Below are 22,665 nucleotides of genomic sequence, written 5' to 3'. Positions count from 1 at the left end.
GATCATATCGTACGACATTCAAGTATACATCCTATACGGCAGCACCAACTGTGTCATTCCCATACGATGACACCAAGAGGTCATTCCCATACAGCAACACTAATATGTCATTCCCGTACAAAAGTACCAACATTCCATATTCGTGTGAAATCTTCATCATGTACAACAGTACCAACATTTCATTTATGTGTGGCACCATCAATTTTTTGGAGTACGAACTCATATCAACAAGCACGTATGGTACTTTCATGGTGACATTGTGCAGTCAGCTCTTATAGGGCTCGTATGCCAACTTCATCAATTCGACTTTTTCCAACATCTTTTAATACGGGGAAGAAAATTATTCGTGAAACATCAAATTTTAAACACTTCAACATCTCTGTTATCGAGCCTTCTCAGTATTTCTTTTCGTGTCTTAAAAAATTAGAAAAATGATGTGATAAGGAGTTTCATGTGGTTTTGAAGGTTGTAATATGGTGTTAGCGGTGGGGGCGCTACCCCGCGACCCTGACCTGTATCGAGACAGGGAGCGCGTCTTGGGTGTTGCCTCGGGACCCCGTAAGGAGCGTTGCCCCTCAATCCCACTAGGGGCACTGCCCCCAGACCTCTTTCGATTTGGAAAGTACACTACAAGCTAAGGTTGTCTAGTTCAAGTCACTATCTATCATTAATCTTCTCGAATATTACTTGATGTTTGCTTGTCCTCTGGAAGACGACTTTTTCTTCTGGGGGGGATAATGTCATTGGCATAAAATGCGTATTTTTTATGTTTGATATTTTTGGTTACTCGACAATATATTAATTGTTTTTATCAAGTGGGTTGTCACTCTCGGGTAGTTATTTGTTGGTTGGTTGACGATTTTGTACCTCTGTGCAACTGTCAAGTCCTTTAAATATGTTGAGTACAACCAAGGAACATAGTACAGTATAGTCGGGTCTATTGTAATCCTTGGAAGACCATCTTTAATCTCTCCTCTGTAATAATTGCATGTTTGAATAAAGATATATTTAACTATTGTGCCTGGTATGCATTGTCATGTACATTATTATTTTCTATATTTAATTTATCAGTTGTAGCGGTAAACACTAAGTAAGATTAAGTGACATGTAATTAGGACCTATGTGGAAATTAAACAAGGTAAAATGTCTTAATTACACCAACACCCCCCTTTAAGTGAAACTTAGGGAGATATCTGATGTGTACGATTGTAAGATGCTCAGTCGTACAATAGGTGCTAGACTAGAATGGATCTTGATCTTGTTTTTCTACATGACTTTCAAGACACATAAGCAAAGGAGGAAGATGAATAAGGCCTTTTACCACCTCCTTGAAACTAAGTTGATGAAGGGAGTAGGCAGAAAGATGACCATATCTATAATGCCAGAGAGCAGTGGACTCGACTATAGAGACACAAAGAGAAATTGCAGAGGAGAAGACAACATCAAGGGCAAACAGGTGGCCCTTATTAAACCATCTAGCAATGACCATTTCGTCTTACGATATGAGACCGGATTTGACACCATTCTTGACATGAAACTCCACCTTAAGCTTATTATTCAAAAGTTGACGGATAGACAAGAGATTGCTTGTCAAACCTAGAAGATAGAGCACCGTAGTCAGATAATAGATTCTCATTTTGAGAGGGATGGTGAAAATACCAATACCTTCTACAACATACACTTTATCATCTTCTATTTGGATCAAAACACTAGTAGGTTAAGTAATCAAAGAATCAAACAAATCTTTATTACTAGCTGGCATTACAGTAAATTAACCAAAAATCTCGAGAGGGTTGAGACGTTTGGGAGACATGAACTAAATTCATGTTGAAAACACAATTTGTTCTAACTAGTGTATCCTCATTAGATGCCTCATCCTATTGGGCTGCAACATGTCCTCTATGTCATCTTGGACAAGGATGTCCTCTTGACTATTGGGAATGACTACAACCAGATAGAGCCTCCTTACTAGAATTTCCTTGTGTAAGGCCATTATACCATCAATTATCAGTATCATGTGTGTCAGTATCAAAAATGTGACACCATCGATTGGCCTTTAGAGGCTTCTGCTACTATTGTGGCTACCTTTGTGATGATCACTTATGAGACTTCTTTCCTCCCTGTTTTCAAGAGACTAGTGCTTTGTTTTCAAAATCATCTTGTAGAGATTGGATGGCTTCTTCTAGTTGAAGTAGATTCACCAATTCTTTAAATGACACTTTCTATTTGGTAATATTCAATGTTGTGACAAATGTCTGAAATTGGGCAGGAAGAGCTCTAAAAGTAACCAGGACAAGAAATTTGTCCTCCACCTTTTCTCCAAGTGTGAGAAGCTCTGCTCGGACAGTAGACACATAACACAAGAAATCCTCAACTCTCTTGTCAGCTTGCATTTTAAGTGTATGAAGCTTGGATAGAAGATGGAGAATCTTGATTTGGTTTTTTTGCCTTCTAGATGGTGGAGAGGGCATCCCACGCTGCCTTTGATGCTATTGCATCTTGAACATGTGGTTGTGGATGTCAAAAATAAAATATTCCAATTGTCCTTGTTGAATCAATTCATCAAATTGCAAGTTCCTGGTGTCCTAGAATGCATTCAACATGGCAAAGTACAAACGAGTGCTATCACAAACTACTACGATTGCTCACCACACTACTAACATCATCTAATAAGTTTGGCATTCACTTGTCTAATTTTGTTGCTATGAAAGAAGAACTTCTCAATGGTGCACTATAATCTTGATCCACGGGTCACTAGTTGTCTCTTAATGAACACATATTTTCATTCATAGATATTTGTTTAAAACTTCAAGAGATCAACAAAATTCAACAGTCTTAACAAAATTCAACAGATTTTTTACATCATTTTCTTTTATTCACCAATCTTTTATCTTTGTCGCTGCCAACATTTGATAAGCAAGTTTTTCACATACATTTTGGGGATGGTCTGCAAGGACGAGCCTTAAATCACACACACTAAGAAATCTATTAAATATAGAAAATGTAATGTTTAACACTTTTAATTTAAAAATCAAAACTTATTATGTGATTTAAGCCAACCATCTACAGAGCAGTGATGTTTAAACTGCTCTAGTTGGACAAATGTGAAACATGGATGTATTCACACTACAGTCTCCATTGCTTCTGTGGACGATGCATTCACCACACTGCATCTTCACAGACCTTCCACACTTTAACCATTCATAGGATCCTGCGCTGCTTTGACACCAAATGACAAGGAAGTGCAGCAAATCAAATTGATCATAATGCATTCATAACAAAGATATATATACATGATATCATTGAGAAATGGTTTGGCAAGACGGTAGACAATTGTTGGAGAAAAAGACAGGCAGTAAGAAACAGATTAAGAAACAGTAAATTTATTACGCTAACATTGATTAGCTTATGACTCTCCTCATGATTATGCAAATTGTGGTCCTATATCTCTTTTTTGAAAATGATATTTTCTTAAGTGATTTCTCCTCATTTAATCATATGAATTGATTATACATTAAATATTTAAACACACAAAAACATATTAATAAGTTGGATAAACATAAAAAAAAATATTGATAAGTTGCATAGAAATGCATCTAGTTAACTTACAATGATTTGTAGAAAAGCATAGGAACTTTAGAATTCAAATTTTAGAAATTTAAATATTAGATTCAATCTCAAACATCTTAAAATTGATTTCAAATGATACCAAATTAAATCTTGATAGAGATGGTATCTTGAAATGAAAAATAAATATCTAAAATAAGTGAAAATACGTTAACAGATATCTATTAAAGAAATGAACTTTACTTAACAAAAAAGTTTCACATTAAGAAATTTCATTAAAATAACATAAAACTAAACAAAAATTAACACGAATATAAAAATACCACAATTACAACTCCATAATTTCTACTCCCATCAACTCCATGAATATGTAATGACTAATTAAAACTCTATTGATGAACCAATTCTAATCAACTCCTATACCCACTATAAGCCTTGCTCTAGCATGGGACCCTCTCCCCTAGATAGTCAATCATCCATCATATATACATCATATTTAGGAATACACTTAGGAACCAAAAAAAACATAATTTAAAATCAATAAAACAATAAAATAAAAGTTAATTGGTATCATGACCTTAGAAAATGAATCTGACGTCCATTTCTTGAATACCGCGCGAATCAAGCACTAACTTCACGCCATTGCACGTAAACCATATGGATCCCATTCAACCACCCCATGATAGGGAACCTTTCCAACTTGCGATCAATCAACGGACAAGAATCTGTCTCCAGACAATCTTGCTTTCCCCACAGTTTAAAATGGTCGCTCCACTCCTGCAATGGTCAAGCATTCAATTAAAAAGTAACATCTCATTCCTTAAACGCCACCTCTGTTAAAAAACAAAACCAAAAAAATCTCACAACTTTTCTTTGGTGTGATCAAACCCACTAATAGATTCTTCTCAGCTTCTATATATAATCTTAGATACCCACTGATACATGCAAGAAAATCTCCTCTAAGCTCTAAGAATATCTTAAGCATGGCAATGGCAATGGAGGGAAGTTACAAATGGAAATCAGTTTACTTTGTGGCGGCTATAATTGGCATGGTGGTGGTGGGAATGAGCAGCAAGGCGGATGGCGCAATATCATGCTCAACGGTGGTGTCTGATTTAATTCCTTGTCTTTCCTACGTTTCAGGAAGCTCCGCCCAGCCCACGAAGGGATGCTGTAATGGCATTAAAACTCTCAACACCGCCGCCAAAACTACAGACGACAGGCAAGCCGTGTGCAACTGCATAAAGTCGGTGGCGTCTTCCTACAGCAGTTACTTTGATAAGGCCAGCAAGTTGCCCGGTCTCTGTGGAGTTAATCTCGGCTTTGCCTTGACACCCTCGCTTGATTGCAGCACGTAATTTCTCCATCCCTTCTTTTTTTTAGCTCTTTTTGCTTGGTCAACTTCAAGTTCATCATGGCTAACTGGTTTTTTTTATTTACAGGGTCCATTGAGATCTGCTCATGGGTGGGCTGCCAGCTTTGTATTGCAGTAAAGTTTAGTATCTATAGTTGTAGGAGACCTCAATAAGCATTGGGGATACTATGAAATGTGAATATAGCGCTTCATCGGCGATGGGTAATAAAGAATACCATTGCTTAGTCTTCTGCTTATGCGCATATAGCTGTTGTATAAACGGTGTGGACTCCTTCCAATTATCTATTGCAAGAATCTACACCTTAAGTTATTTTGGCCAATTGTGTTTGTGCTAGATTGATGATGATGATTTTAGAGCAAAATGTGAGTGTGTCTTAAGGGTCATCCAAAATTATGTTAGTTTTTTAAGAACAACTATTTATTAGTGTGTGTTTTAAACTGAGAATGTGTTGGTTAAATCAAAACGAATACTACAGCAAAACAAACTAGCGGTGATTTCATTTCTACTCGCCAATCTTGGCTTCACGACTCCATCCCCTGTGACAGCTTGAATATTCTAAAATTCTTTCCAAAATGGGAGATCTACATATTCATTTCCTTATTTTCTGTTTGAAAAAAAAAAGTTGATTATAATTTTCTTTTCAGGGAAAAGGAATCTATAGTAGTTCAGCTTAACTTTACATTTTTCAAAATCATTTGTAGATATTTCAAATTACATTTGATTTAGTATAACAATATACTTATCAAATTTTCTACTTAAAAATTTGTTTTTAAATTCATATAGTCAATTCTATATTACATAAGGAATTTTTTTTTTGTTTGAGGTGTCTAAAATAGTCCCAATAAAAGGTAAGATCAATAGTTGTGCAAAAAGTAATGTTTAGTGGTGTATTGATGTGGCATCAAAGAATTGGTTGCTTTTTAAAATTAAGAGTAAATATTTTTCAAGATAAGTATTGAAATAAAAAATTTAGTGCACCACTACAGGTCTCATTTTGTCCACCTACTATAACAAGCATTGGAACCCCCTCCACTATAGATACCTCTCCCCTACCCCTCACAATTATTTTCATATTCCCAAACCACAAGGCATTCACCAGGTATAGGATGACTCATTTTACTACATCCATAAGCATTTTACAAGTGCTCGAGTTTCAAGTGCTCATGTTTTATATAAAATAGAGATTATATATATTTTACAAAAAAATAAATAAATTTTATAGCTCAATTTCTTCTTAATATCTCTTTGTTGATTCATTCGTGTATGTTGACCTGCATCAATCTGGTGTTGAACCTTAAGATTCAAGGATAGGGGTCAATAATTATGTAGACTGACTTTGTTATTTATTTTAATTATGAACTAGCATCTTTTCTATCCATAACTAAGGTTTGGAGATATGATTCATCACATAACTTGTCATATTAGCACATCTAATGAGAAGTGTCCTAAAATTTACTTTCTTAAAGATTCAACCAAAACTTAATCATGGTATCCATAGTAGTTGAACAAAAAATATCATTTGTTGTTAGCACAATATCATATTATTATTTAAAATATAACTTATATGCAACCTAAATGATCACAATGCCTTTTGGTAGCCATTAATCTTGTCACCCCAAACCTTTATATCCAACACAAATGGAACTGTATATGGTGAAAATGGATAACAACAATAACGATATTGAAAGGCTAAATGAATTCAACCACAAAACCCTAGCCTAACAACAACAAAGATCCACCATAACATATGAATATTACCTAAGACAATGCAAATCAAATGAAATCACAAAGATTATACCATCACATGTCCAATAGGGTTTGGATCTCCATTCTTCCTATCTCCATTGATCTTGCTTGATATACTTGCTCTCAGATTTTATGTGCACAAGAGCTCAATAAAGAACAGAATGTGGTTGCAAGTAGGATCGTAGTGTAGTCAAGTGCATAAAATTCATTAGCCAGGGTTGATAATAAAGGAAGTATCCTCTTATATACAAGACCCAATATGAAACGGAGGGATAAGATTGAGAGGTGTAAAAGGAGGTCAGCTATGATTAGAGGGTAGGTAGAGGAAATAATAAAATAATGAAAGGGGTAGGTAGTGTATGAATTAAGAGATGAATGACATGTGTCATGGGTAGAAAAGGTTAATGAATTAATTAAATAAATAAAGATTTATTTAATTAATAGAAGAAGTGGGATCAATTAAATAAATAAGATATTTATTTAATTTAGGAAAAGGATAATTTAAATAAATAAAAGTATTTATTTAAATGAGAAATAAGGCTAGAAGAGGATAAATGAATTAATTAAATAAATAAAGATTTATTTAATTAATAGAAGAATTAGGCTAAAGTAATTAAATAAATAAAATATTTATTTAATTAGATTGGACAATTTTGGGTGTCTACAGGAACAATAGTTGAAAACTAAATCTTTTTTATAATCCTTCCCATTTCATGATAAAATTATAAATACAAGGTAATAAGTGTGCTCAAAAAAAAAAAAATTGATAGGAAAAACTATTAATATATATTACTGTAGTGCATATATGGTGTTTCTCCAATAGTTGTACGCATAAGAATAATATTTTTTCATTATGACAAAAATACTTGTTTAAATGAATGCCTTATTTTCTAAATGACACACTCATGGTAAATAGTTATGATATTTTATTTAAAATAAAAAGTATTTATTTCTATAGAAAGGTTGGATAGATTGTTGTAATGGAGCTATCCAATGCACATTCTACTTCCTTCACATTTATGGCCTCTAGCTAGCTAGGGTTCATAATCACGCAAATGAAGTCACCACCTTGGATCTCTATAAAGCCATCATGGAATTTGAGGCCAACCTCTTTTCTCTATTTTTGCACTTCAAGTCACTTAACTCTACCATAAAAAAGAAAATGTTGATTATAATTCAATTGGAGGTGCCCAAATTAAAGCTCAATTGCTTTGGCTTGATTGGGAAACAAAGCTTCTAATAAGTTATTTCAATCTCATCATGCTCATACCACCTCTCAAGATATCAAATAAATTATACATGCCAGTAATCACTCAAAAGAGCATATTGATACATGCCAAGCCTTGTTAGTCATTATAAACAAGTTGTCAAAGTGCAACAGAATTCCCCTAAATTATCTAGCATGCAAAAATTATCTAGCATTATTTGCATTGTGTTTCAAGGTTATCCTTCATTGTCACTCTTCTTCTCAATGAGATGTTTTTCCACTGATTTCCCTCCATTGAGGATATCTATTGAAAAGGAAAGCCAAAAACTGTTTCAGCTGTTATCGAAAATGAAATATATGTTGGATAAATGTATTAAAAACTGAGGTTTTATAACCATTTAACGGAGAAAATGTAAGATATTTTATACATTTGCAATAACAATTTCGTAGGTGCCCAGCAATGGAAAATGTATGGATTTCAGATTATGACTTAAAAGATCACAAATGTATGGATTTCAGTCTACTTCCAATGGATATTATTCATGGATGTTGAATGAATATAATTCATGTATAAGTTAATGAAAAAAATAGATGACTTCACTATTTTTCAAGTTAAATGGATTACTAATATTTAATTATTGAGTTTAATGTATAAATATTTAAAGTATTTGCTAGTAATTTTATTGTTGTTATATTTAATGTTAATATAATATGATATCAAAATGAGATTGGATATATAATAATATTTAATGAAAGAGTAGAGGAAAACAAAACAATAAAAATCAAATACACAACATAAAGATGCATGCAAGTCAACCAATTTTATTATGAAATTCGTGTACATAAATAAAACAAGGTGTTTGATTTGAGTTACAGTCAACTCAAGCACTCAAAAATGGTTTAATGTTCTATGTAAAAATTTATAAGATAATTACTTTTTAAATAATAAATAAAACATATTCTACTCTAACACTTAATATATGATAGGTGTTTTTCAATAATTGAGTAAACATGGTTCACGTTTAAGTTTACTAAAAGTATTTCGGATATAGATCAATAAATTAAAAATAGAAAAGATTAGTGATTTTAAAGTTAAAAATGTTTACTAGGAATTATTGAATCTATTTATAAATAAATATTTATGAAAAAAGTGTGAAATATTTGTACTTGATTTTCTTTTATTTGTACTTTCCATTTTTATTATTTCAATATGATATCAAAATGAGTTTGGGTATAACTTCCTCATAGGAATGTCTATGAAAATGAGAGTATAAGATATAATATCAAATAGATTATATAAGGTGGTTTAAAAGTTGAGCATTTGTACAAGTGAATTTTGATGTTAATGTTATTATAGACATTAATTTATTGTAAGAAAGTTTTTGTGATATTCATATAAAAACTATTATGCTCTTATTCTAAAGAAGAAATCTTTAGGTCAAAGGAAGATTTTAAGGCTTAAGTCTCTATTGTTTTTTGTCCAATAATTTAGAAATTTTAGAATTTGAAATAGTAGGAAGGTGAATTTTAGAAACTCAATAGTTCAAATGAGTGGGAACTTAAAAGCTATATGTCAATGAGGGGGAAAAGATATATTAATAGACCTTTAAAAAAATTTAATTAATATAAACAGGAAAGGGCCCTCAACCCTTACAAATAAGTTCATAGCAAATAAAAAACAACCAGATAGGCTTGACAAACAAGCCAAAAAAAATCAAAACTAACAAATACTACTTAGAGATTATATATGAAGTATAAACTAAAGACAGCATAATATCATAAAATAAACATCCACCCATACAAAAAATAGCCAAAAAAATAAAATAAAATGCAAAAGGACTCTAGTAGAGAGAGTCTTAGTGATCCACCATCTTCTCCAAAGTTGCCTTTCATTCCATAGAAATAGGGGTCACTTTACCTTTCCTTAAAGCAACTGATTTGTCTTTATTTTCATTTTATTTCACTCTCTTTTTAATCGTTGACCTCATATTCATGACACCCACAACAGTCTTTATAGTGCTTTATGTCTAGATCAAGACACGATATTTAGATTGTTCAAATTCTCAAAACTACCTTCAATCGATTAAGATGCTTTCTTAAATTTCTTAAGTAATAACTTTCTGAATATATGACACACATTAAATCATCATTCTACGAGTTGAAAACATTTCCAAGATTATTGGTTTCAAAGATATTCATGGCTAGAACAACATTAATACAATATAAATCTCACCATTAATTAAATTTATTATGCAAGCCTTTTTGATTGGTAGGTTGTATAGTGTAATAAAATTTCCTAGCTCAAAGACTGCATCCTCTAAACTTTGGATCTTTCGGATATTATTTTAATCTTTTAACTCAGCAAAATTTCTTATGGGATTTAAAAATTATGTTCCTTGTCATATCAACAAAATAGAATTACCAGTATACTCTATTTTTATTTGATTAAAGTATCCTTGTAAAATAGAAATCATTTTGTTCAGAATATGGTTAAAGGAAAGTGAGCTGGCATCACAATTTGAGATATTGAAACCAACTCTCCCCTTCTTCATAAAAGTGATTATGATTGTCAATGAAAAATCACTCAAGTAGAATCTTCATAGTTAAGCTACTGCCTTTTCTGTATTTGTGACATCTCTCTTTTCTATCTCCCTCCATCTATATATTCTCCAATCCTCTCTCTAGTACTTACATGGATGAACTAACTGATTGTGAATATTGATGATAGCAAGGGCGATGAAGAGCGTGTGGGAATTAGTTTATGTTGTGGTAGCAATAATGGTGATGATTAGTGTAGGGACATATATGTGCTAATAATAAAGAGCAAACAAAAGCAAATGCAGAATCGGAAATAAACATGAAACAAACAATCACAGATAAATAACATCTCATATTTATAGTGGTTCATCATAATGGTTACATCTACTTTTGAAGTGGGGAAAAACTCTTAATTAATTTATGTTTTACAATACAATCTAAAACAACAATTTGTATCATATAAATAAACGTAATTGTCTTATCTAGAATATGAAAGGTCAAGAGACAATTGGAAGGAAACCATGATGACCATTACACTTCATATATCCAACAATCTCCCACATGAAGTCCAATGAGTGCTACAACATATCAAAGACATTCCCCTGCTTTGCTCCTAATGTCACATCTTGACTATGTCAAGAGAAGCCTAGCGAAATTCAAACTTCTCCTGCAGAATGATATTTGTCAATGTGTCGGTTGGATTTCTCTTAGTATCAATCTTTTCAATTTTCAACTTGCCCTCTTCAATCATACTTCAGATGAAATGAAACTGCACCACAATATATTTGGTAGGATTGTGAAATGCAGCATTCGTTTCCAAGTGAATATCACTATTGCTATCAAAAAACAAAGTTGAACCACTTTGTTTGCAATTTAATTCATCAAACAAACACTACAACCATATCATCTATTTTTCTCCTTTAGTGAGAGCAATGTATTATGCCTTTGTAGTAGAAAGTGCAACAACTTGTTGCAATCTTAAAACCCAACTTATTGTTTCCCTTAAACATATAAATACATAACCTATAGTTGATCTTCTCTTATCTAAATCACTTGCTATATCAAAATCAGCAAAACCTTGCAACAAAGAATTTGTCCCACCAAAACACAAAACATAATAAGAAGTACATTTTAAATAGCGTAGAATCCACTTAACTACATGCCAAGGTGATTTACCTGGATTACTCATAAATCTACTCAATACTCCCATTGCTTGGGCAATCTCCAGGTGAGTGCAAATCATTGCATACATGAGACTCCCAACAACAAATTAATATGGAATGACTCTCATTTATGTTTGTTCTTCTTGTATTGTGGTACAAATGGTAGAAGATAAATGGAGATGATCAGCTAATGGAGTGCTAACAACCTTCACATTTGTCATAGCAAACCTATCCAAGATCTTGCTACTATATTTTTCTTGTGATAACTTGATTTACTTCTTCTATCCATCCCAAATTATGGTCATACCATGTATTCTCTTCACTGCTCCTAAGTCCTTCATTACAAAACGCTGAACTAAGTGTTTCTTCAATTCATGAACAAATCTCATGCTAGTGTTGGTTACTACCATGTCATCAACATAAAGATATAGTAGAACAAACTCACCATTAGAAAATTTATTGTAATAAACACATGGATTAGATTCACAACATGTGAAGTGCTTCTTAGTCATGAAGCTATCAAACTTGAGATACCACTACCTTAATGCTTTCTTGAGCCCATACAAACTTTGCTTCAACCTGCAATATAAATACTTCTACCCTGGTTTTTTTTAAAAATTCAGGCTCCTCCATATACAATTCCTCCTCAATATCTCCATTTAGAAATGCATTCTTCACATCAAGTTGTTCAATCTCAAGATCTCATGCAGCTACCAAACACAAGACTACTTGGATTGATTATCTTCACTACTAGTAAAAAAATTCAATTGAAAACTATCCCCTTTTGTTGATCATATCCTTTCACAAATAGTTTGGCCTGATAACATTTCATGCCTCCTTCCTTTTCTATTGGGTGGAAGTTTCATCAAATCCTAAGTGTTGTTTACCATCAACAAGACAATTTCCTCTTGCATTGTCTCAGTCCATTTGTAATGATTAACATCATTACAAGCTTTTCTGAAAGTAATTGGCTCTATTTGATTAGTAACAATGACTTTAGGTGATCAGATAGTAACAACTCATAATTATTATATTGTGTGGGAGGTCTTATCTACTAGATGGACCTTCTCAGCTTAGGAACTTAGCTCTTCATATTACCTTATAATGGTTGCAACTTTTTCTCCCCAAGAGTCCCAACCTTATTATTAGCATCATCAATATTACACCTCTACAATCTAGTATTTATCCCCTTTGCACTACACTCTAGCTAGGTAGAAACCTTGTGACCAAATTGACTCTTATGCAAATTTAAATTACTAGCATCACTCCTCTATTGAGTATAAATATTTAGAAATTCTCATATTTTCTTGCAACCAAGGATTGGGGTCGTGTGGGAGTCTGATTAAATTCTTGTGCTAAGTTTGGTCATTGCAGACCATCTAATATCCTCTACGATCTAACATTGTGTATTTGTTCCACATTTTGAAGTTGTCTACTATTGCTAAAAACCTGTGAATTTTCATGACCCCACACGCTTCTTTTGACTAATCAAAGGATGGATAAACCACCAGTGATGGAGAAGCTAGAGGATTGGAACTAGACCCATTCCCAGACCTTGCGTGCTGCTCTGAAATTTCCTCACATATTGAGGACTATTGGAGTGAAGAAGGTAATGGGACCCGTGTGGAGTGAATATCATGCATAGGCAATGAGGAAAAACACCCACGGTAAATAGATGTAGACTGTGTGGTATTAAGAGGTCATTCCTCTATCATGGGCAACAAACTCAAATTTTTTATACTCCCTGAATTCATGTAGAGTGTGTAGACTTAGAATCTTGAGAAATCTTTGTAGGCTGCAAGGGATAAACTCTTTATCACATGGGGATTTGAAATAATATGATTGGTTCCTCCTTGTATAGATGATGAGAGATTTACTTAAATTGGTGGCTCTTGGAGATTATTAATTGTATGTCTAATAGGACCACAAATTCTTTTACTAGCTTTTCTTCTATTTGTAAACTTGGAAAAGATTTTTCATTGAAAACAACTATCTCTTCTACGCATTATTTGTTTGGAAACTGGACACCATAATCTGAAACCATAATGTTCTTCACCATAATCAACAAATATACATCATGTGGATTTAGGAACCAATTTTGTTGGCTTTTATTTGGAGACATGAGGGAATTCTTCCCAACCAAACACTCATAGGCAATTATAGGAAATTCATTTTTTCCAGCCATCTTTCCTCTGGAATGTCAAAATCTAATCGAGATGAGGGTGTTCAATTGATCAAATAGATTGTTGTATTACATGCCTCTACATAAAATTCTTTACCCTTTCAGCATTAGAGAGCATACACTAAGCTCTCTCAAGAATCATCCTATTCAACCTCTTAGCTACACCATCTTCTTGAGGGGTGAAACGAAATTTTTATTTTGTGCCCAATTCAATTCTCAACAATGGCAATAAAAGTTTTAAATTTTGAAAAAACTTCTAACTTTCTACTAAGCATATAAATCCATACTTTTCTAGTACAATCATCGAGAAAAGTATCGAAGTAATTAGCTCCTCCAATAGAGGTTACCTACATAGGATCGAATACAATCGAGTGCACAAGCTCCAAAAGTGTATTTTTCTTGTTATGACTATTTTTCAAGAACTAGTTGATCTGCCTTTGTTCATTGTAGAGGTAATGCTCACACATCTCCAAATCGATGTACTTCAAAGTAGGAAGTTGATACCTTTTGAGCATAACTTCAAGTCCCCTTTTTCTCATGTATCAGAGCCTTTTATGCCAAATCTTGTATTGTTGTTCACAACCACTATTGTAGCTCCCACTTCAACATTACTCTCTAGCACATATAAATTAACTAATTTGCTTCCTTTTTCAATACCCAAGGCTCCTTGGTCACCTTCCATATGTTTGAAGATAAAATGGCATTGCACACTTGAGCGCCAAGCTATTCCATGGATATCAGATTTTGTTTCAACTAGGGAACATGTCTTACATATTTTAAAAGCCACTTATTTCTATTTTGTATTTGTAACATCATGTCACCTTTGTCAACTATTTCACATGCTTTGTTATCACCAAGATGGCCTTCTTGGTAGTTTTTGAAGGTTTTTCAATATGGGGTGGTATGGAAAGAGGCACCAAAATCTAACACCCATGAATCTGCAGTAGTGTCACTTCCCGATAAAACTAGAATGCCCTCATCTTTGTTATATGTAGTGTTGGTTTTGTTGTCCTTTAATTTTTCATGTGGCTTTTTGTATGACTAGTAATTCTTTTTAGTATGACCCACTTTACCATAGAACCAATAATCACCATTTCTACCACCTATACTCATATGCCTTCCTATCATCATATGATCATATATTTATTATTTAAACTGGTATTCACACTTTGAGAAGTTATTATTGGCATCTAATGATTCTACATCACTTTCAAATGCCTCTCAAGACTATAGTATGTTTTTTGTAGGTGATGTACTTATAAATGTCCCCATGGATCAAAAAAATATTGAAAAGGTTATTCAAATTAGACAATTTCTTTCTCCTCAAGATCACTCTTCTCATTTTCTATTTTTGCATATTTTTCTAGATCTATTTTCCTAGATGTATGAGGATATACCTAGTATTGATCTTATAGATATGGTTCATAACATAGTGCCTTATTTTGAATCCCAACCTATTAAATCAAAAGTCCAAACAAAAGCATCCCAATGTAGTTTTAATGGTTAAGGTTGAGATACAGAAGATTTGAAAACATGGGTAAATTTGTCTCATAAACTATTAATCTTAGAGCATTAATATCATTGTTGTCACAAAACTTGGTGGTCATATTTCAGACTATAAAACACATCATATTTCATTTCTTTCATGGATGTCTTTTCTATCTATAATTATATCATTGTTAATCCTCTTGATCAATATAATATTACTTTCATAACTCCTTGGGATACATTCTACCATGTGATTATATTATTTGGTTTAAATAATTTTGGCACAACTTACCAATGTTATATGAACTATCCTCCATGATTTCATTCATAGCATTCTATAAGATTATGTCAGTGACATCTTGACCAAGTGAGATTTTTGCAAAATCACATTCATTGATAGTGGAAAATTTATACGTTTTATCATATAACATCATGGTATCAAGGTTGATACAGAAAAAAAATAGATGATATTGTGTTTTACTAAGATAAGCAACAAAACAAGGGTGTTGGCCCTTAATACAAACAACCCGTAGGTGGCATGTTGAGCAGCAGTGCTTGTATGAGATGTTGTTGAGCGTTTGGAGGTTTCTCAGATATCTTTACTTTCGGAAAGATGTGTGGATATCTTGGCTTTTTGGAAGATGTGTTGATGATACTACTTAGTGCTATTTTTAGGTCTGGATTGGTTGAGGTTTTTGGTTCAAACGATGAAGTTGTTTAACGATAGTTGTATAGCGTATGGATAATAATTTGGGTCTGACTTTGGCAATGTACATAGCATGTTGATGTGTCCGATGAGGTTTGTTGTGATTTGGTCCACTTCTCATTCCTTCCCACCACCAGAATGTTTAGTGGTGACCTATTTTAGATCTTTGTCTTGGCCGACATTGAGGATTAGGTTTTTTGGGAGATAGTATATGTAGAGTATGATATAGAGTTGTTGTAGTGTGTCATTTTTGTGTTGAATATATGCGATATTGAAAAAATCCAATTCATGTGTGAGAGTTGTGTTGCAGATTGTTACCGGAAGTTTTTTCGACTGTGGAGATTGTGTTTCAGTGGTGGATTCTCTTTCTTCTTCCTTTCTTCTTCGATAGTGAGCCTTCTTCTGGGCATTGAGCCCTCTGACAGTGAGCCTTTCTAGGAAATGAGCCCACCTATAGTGAGAATCTTGGAAATGAGCCAACATTTGTAAAAATCACCTTAACCGGTGTTTCTATATTGAGAATAAGCATTCTCTATTTTTTTTTCCCTTCTTGGGTTTTCTACGTAAATTCTGGTGTTCTCTGTGTCTGATTTTTTATGTGCACATGCTTTCATGCTTTATCTACCGTTTATTAATTTTTTTAGTTGTTTCGGATCTGTGAATGAAAGTTTAAAGAAAATTTTATTGTCAACTAATTCACCCCCCCCTCTCAGTTGCCCAGATATTCAACAATATATATGTATATGTATATGTATATGTATATGTATATGTATATGTATATGTATATGTATGTGTATGTGTATGTGTATGTGTATGTGTATGTGTATGTGTATGTGTATGTGTATGTGTATGTGTATGTGTATGTGTATGTGTATGTGTATATATGTATATGCATACATACGTGTATGTGTATATATATGTATATATATATATATGTATATATATATGTATATATGTATATATATACATATATATATATATATATATATGTATATATATATATATATATGTATATATATATATATATATATGTATATATATATATATGAATAGAAAGTAATGAATGCTCATTTTTCTTTTTTCCTAACAAATGGTAGATACATTTGGATATTGATTGGCTTTGTTTTTATGACAATATATAGAAATAAATTCATTTTTTTAAATACTATTTTTTAATATAAAAAAATATTTATATATTAAAATAATAATTAATTACAAAGTGATTTTATCCATCTTAAATTATCCTAGCATGTCAATTTTAATATATCCTAAAAAAGCAGATGGATTGAACATAGACAATCACTACAAGAGGATGAACCCTCCAAAGCCCATAAAAAAGATATTAACCCCAATAGGGATGAAGAATCTAGAGAGGTCTTGTAGTTAGTATTCACAAAATCACTAAAGGTGTTGTTTTAATCCCATATAAGGAACTCTTGATTAATTTTTGTATCAAACTTGATATTGTTCCAATTTGAAGCTAATTTAGCCAAAAAAGAAACAACCTAATTTTCCTTCCCTTCTAATATAACTCCACCAAATAACATTGAAATCTTGAATGAGGATGTTGATGTATTTCTTATATTCATTTAGCTACCACTATTAGAAGCAAGAGGAAGACATGTTTTTGAAATCATATCATTCAAAATTTTAGAGATGTTCCAAAATAATATGAGAAAAATAATTTAGCTTAGTTGCTACACATTCTTGGTGAATGATCGTAGCCTCAATAAAGTTATTGGAATAAATACCAAGACTAGTAGAAAACCAAAACTTAACACTAAAATTTGGTCATGAAGAACACATCCTCTGCTAGCATTTATAGGATCATCTTTTGAAGCTACAATAACATTAATCTTAACTTAGCCTAGAAGAGTATAAACCTATTTAGTAAGAAACATGAGGATTGTTGAAAGAAGCGAAAGGGGAATCCACTAAAATATAAAGTTTTATAAAAACTATGAATTCCCACCAATAAATCACTTGATAATATTGAATCCAAACTTAATAGGTTTCTTTTGTATCAGCCATTATTATACCACAAACTTGGCATAAATTTCTAGAAGTATCATTGAAAATTTGTCGATTATGTTTCCACAAAATATTCTAGTTAATTATACCAAGACCAATATCGTGTAATAAATTAAAGGATTCTAGCTTCAGAGAAGCATGTAGTTGATTGATAATAATGTATTGGATAGACTTGTAGTTATTCTATAAAGTTCCCAATGATTGAAAGTGACAAATGGACAACCTAAGAGAAGATGTCATTGAAAATATTTATCTTGAAGACATATAATAAATTTATTCAAATGAACAATCCAACACTTTCAAAGCTTATTACATTTAATAAATTTATCAAGAGCTACATGAAAACATTCACCTTAGACTAATATTTAGCATGCTAACCTCTTTTCCAAAGCTTAGAGTTATTAACTTCAATTCATCTTCTATAATCTAGTTTTATAACTAGTTTTCACCATGTAGATCCTAGAAACTTTCACACCCCATACAAGAAAATTTGAATGTCTCTTTAACTAAACTTTTTGGGAAGTTAAAATATAAGATAATTAATTAATGAGATAAGGGAATTGTTAGCTTGACAAAATATCTTCTCTTTCATTGCCAAATTATAAAACCTTCTTGTATGACAACATACTGAAAATTGGAAACATATTTATATCCAACTTCAAAATGTTTATATTTTGATTCAAGAAGATCAAAAAATTCCATTCAAAGAGGATTATGTTGACCCCACATGTCATCCAAGAAAAGAGAATTTCCATCCTTTTCTACACTCCAAAAGAAGCTATCTTTATTAAAATACTACCCAAATTCAAATTTCTTCACCTCTATCAAGGGTTTGGCCTCTTGAGGTTAAAAGAATGATTATCCAAATGCAAGCAGTTGAATTAAAAGATTATTTCGCATAAAGCATGTTCCTCCACACACCTTCTATAATATAATTAACTAAAAAGATCTATATTAGACCTAAATCGTCGTTATCTTTAGAGTGATCAATTTTATCCAAAATACCATTTTCTTCTTATTTGAATTTACTTCCAAAAAATTATCTCATCATACCATCCAAAACATGAAGGAATCATTTTTGAGCCATAAGCCACAAATCTATAAATCAAATGATCTTAAATCATATTTTTATGGACTATATGATCATCCAAAGAGAGATATCCATGGTTCTGATGATTGATATGACATTGAACATAGTCCAACATAATATTATCATCATATTCCCATAGGTAGGAGAAATACAAGTAGAAAATGGCATACGATGGGGCACCAAAAACTATATATATTCTAAGCCTAATTTTTCCTTTCGTCAGACTAGGGCTTTGGCAAACATCTTGTGATGTTTATAGTCACAGGGGCGATGAAGAATGTATCGAAAGTGGCTTATGATGTGGTAGTGGGGCACATGCAACCGTCTCCTGCTTTACGAAGTTTATTTCAGGTCTGCCTTTCACTATAAATAATGATCTAGAGATAACGCAGGAATTTTGTAATGGCTTTGGGAGCCTCAAGGGCAAAGCCGAAAGTATTAAGCAGAGTCAATAGTTGTGCCAGTGCATTCAGGCCACTGATGGAGGTGGTGTTTTCAACATGAGTATCGTATAGAATTTTTTTTTTTAACTCCATGCGGTTTTCCTGACTTTCCTAACATGCCTCCAGTTTTGTGGGTAGGGAGGATGGATTGTATTGCAGAGGTGTGTGGGAGGTGTCAAAATTGTACACGAGGGGTTTTTGGCTGTGAAGGCGAGGTCAAACCCTTATGCACTGTCACAACCCTCCTTTATCACCTTTTGATTTAAATACAAACTCTATTATATTTCTTTTGGATAAACTATTGAATGAATATTGTAAAGGAATAAAAATAATAAATCACACACACACATGGAAAATATATATATATATTTTTAATTGGTTATTTAAATTCCCTCACCCAAATTAAGGCACATGTTGTAGGAAGAATAAGAAGCTTCTAGAGGCTTCTCCACCACCTTGCATGTAACTCCTCCCACTAAGTCTAATCAATTTGCATGAAGGCCAAATTGGGAGAGAATCTCTTTTTTTTAATTAAAAATTAGGTAGTGGAATTTGGAATTTTTTTCTTATAAAAGATGTACAAGTTTCAAAAAGAGGTGTTGGCTATTCCATAAGAAATTCTTCAAGGAAAATTTTCCTTTGTAGTCAATTTTCATTTTCAGCTAAGATTTTTGTTTGGGAGGACTTCTCTTCAAGTTTGGAGGATCAAGGAAGATTCATAGAGGATTCTACACCATTTTCAAGCACCCAGGTTCTTTCAAATTTAGTTTTCGTGCATCCTATTCTTGTTGCAAATTAGATTTGATTAAATTGTTTAGGGTATTAGAATCATTTGATGAGAATTAGATTCATTGTTTTCAAATTCTTGATAAGAATTAGTTTCAAATTTTGATAAGAAGTAGATTAAATTGTTTAGGAAATTATAATCATTTGATGAGAATGAGATTCATTTGTTTTCAGATTCTTGATAAGAATTAGTTTCAAATTTTGATAAGAAGTAGATTAAATTGTTTAGGTGATTAGAATCATTTGATGAGAATTAGATTCATTGTTTTCAGATTCTTGATAAGAAATTAGATCCATTAGTTTCAAATTTTTGATAGGAATTAGATTCATTTGTAAAAAAAAAAATTTAGATCAAGGTTTAATATATTGCTGGAATTAGTTGAAATCTGTTTGTAGTGGATGAGTTGAAGAATTAAAATATTGTCTTTCAATTTCTTGCTGTAGATTGGATACTGTTAATTAAAATATTGTCCTTCAATTTCTTGTTGTAGATTGGATACTGTTAGTTTGAAGATTTAAAATATTGTCTTTCAATTTCTTGCTGTAGATTGGATATTGTCAGTTTGAAGAATTAAAATATTGTCTTCCAATTCCTTGCTATGAATAAAATCTTGTTTTTTTTTTCTTATTTCCTTTTGAATGAATTAAATCTTCCTGTAGGAATAAATTTATCTCTGTAAATTTTAGATTGAAATCAGATTAACGAAATACAATCATAAGCTTGCATTTACCAGCATAAATCATCTACCTTTCATGGCTGGAAACGATTTACTTCTCTGGATTATTTATCTCTAGGAATAATCTCTGTGTGGAAACAAAATATAAGTTACCGTTAGATACGCATCTGGCTTTCAATCATCTGTACTATGCTGGGATCTAATTATTCTCCCTGGATTGTTTTATCCCTCTGGGTTATTTACTCCTGAGAACGAACCCTATTATTACTTTAATATTTTAATTTATTTTTATCCTTAATGTTTAAAATCTACTCTCTATCTATTTAAATTAACCTGGAAAAAAAAAAAAAAAATATATATATATATATATATATATATATATATATATATATATATATATATATATATATATATACGGAGTGATTAAACTATCGCATGAGAAATTATGATTGCAACGCAGTATGTAGAAAGTACCGTGACTGGTTGCATGGGACATTGGCCGCAGGCGGAGTTAATAGCTCTGCAGGGGGGAGCGGTACCGTTACGGTACCCTCCACTAACCTGCGGTCACTGCTACGGCAGTGGCTGTAGGGTAGTGGAGGGGACCGTGGGGTCCCCCTCCCACTAAATGCTCTGGGCACACAATACCATGACCTTCATATTTCAAATTCCTTTTTTTTTTTATGGAATTTATTTGTTAATATTGGGTAATAAAGTTTTAGTTGTTAATAATTGATAAACTTTAGATCATTTTTTTTTATATAGTTATTAATAAGTTTTGGATTAATTAGTAATAATTATTATTAATGTAATTGGTAATAATTATTAATAATTTATTGATAATTATTATTAATAGTGAAGTAAATTTGGAAAATTTAATAATTAATAGAGATTATCGTATGGTAGATTATTGTAAAAGAATGGGACCTCCCAATCCATTGAGGATCTAATCGATTCTTGGGCGATAAATTTAAGCTTACTTAAATCTTTAAGTCTTATGATTAATCCCAAAAGTGTAAACTAATTGCTAGTAACTCTATATTTAATTGTTCTTACAATAAGAGTAAACACTTCTTCATTTTGTATGCAATGAGATTATTTTACCTTGCTTTTATTCCGCATTCATTATCTACATGCAATTGCTCATAAGTTCACAATTATCATGCCAATTGTAGAATAACGATATTTCTCTTTTCAAATAGTATTTAAAGTTTAAATTGTGTACATCCATTTCATAATTATACTTTCAAGCATGATGTTAGTTTAGAAAACTAAACAAAGGAAGTTGGAAAACCAAAACTAGCAGCGTTCGGTATATACGGTGCCTCTGGGTCACGCTTACGGGTAATGTCGTCGTGTTGAACTACTGCACTTAACGCCTAATAAAGCTGCATTAACGACATCTATGGCATCGTCCCTATAAATAGTCGGGGAGTAATAAGGGACATTTGGAAGTTAAAATCCAAGGGGCGGGTAATCCCCCTTGGATCGATAATTTAATAAGATAACTTTTAAATGATTTTCACATCCATTGAGATAAACCATAGTAAACCCCTTTTAGGGATGGTCAAGTTAAAAGCTCTCATGAAATTGATTTCTTTTTTTTTTTGAAGGGATATTGGTGATTTGCAATTGGGTGAAATTCATGATAAGTATTAGGATCTA

The 22,665-nt window shown here is 32.3% G+C and overlaps 1 protein-coding gene across 1 annotated transcript; it reads left to right on the top strand.

The window, feature by feature from the left end:
* The first annotated feature begins 4,507 nt into the window (after positions 1 to 4,507).
* Positions 4,508 to 5,252, top strand: LOC131072551 (non-specific lipid-transfer protein). The gene is made up of 2 exons (XM_058008723.2): positions 4,508 to 4,921; positions 5,010 to 5,252. Exons 1-2 carry the CDS (start codon positions 4,551 to 4,553, stop codon positions 5,017 to 5,019), a joined length of 381 nt encoding a protein of 126 aa, XP_057864706.2. The 5' UTR covers positions 4,508 to 4,550; the 3' UTR covers positions 5,020 to 5,252.
* Positions 5,253 to 22,665: the final 17,413 nt, after the last annotated feature.

Source organism: Cryptomeria japonica, chromosome 10, assembly GCF_030272615.1.
Source record: "Cryptomeria japonica chromosome 10, Sugi_1.0, whole genome shotgun sequence".
NCBI lineage: Eukaryota > Viridiplantae > Streptophyta > Pinopsida > Cupressales > Cupressaceae > Cryptomeria > Cryptomeria japonica.
This window is presented reverse-complemented; position numbering and strand designations above follow the sequence as displayed.

Excerpts from the sequence above, each read along its gene's own strand:
- LOC131072551 (XM_058008723.2), top strand. The coding sequence starts at position 4,551 with ATGGCAATGGCAATGGAGGGAAGTTACAAATGGAAATCAGTTTACTTT.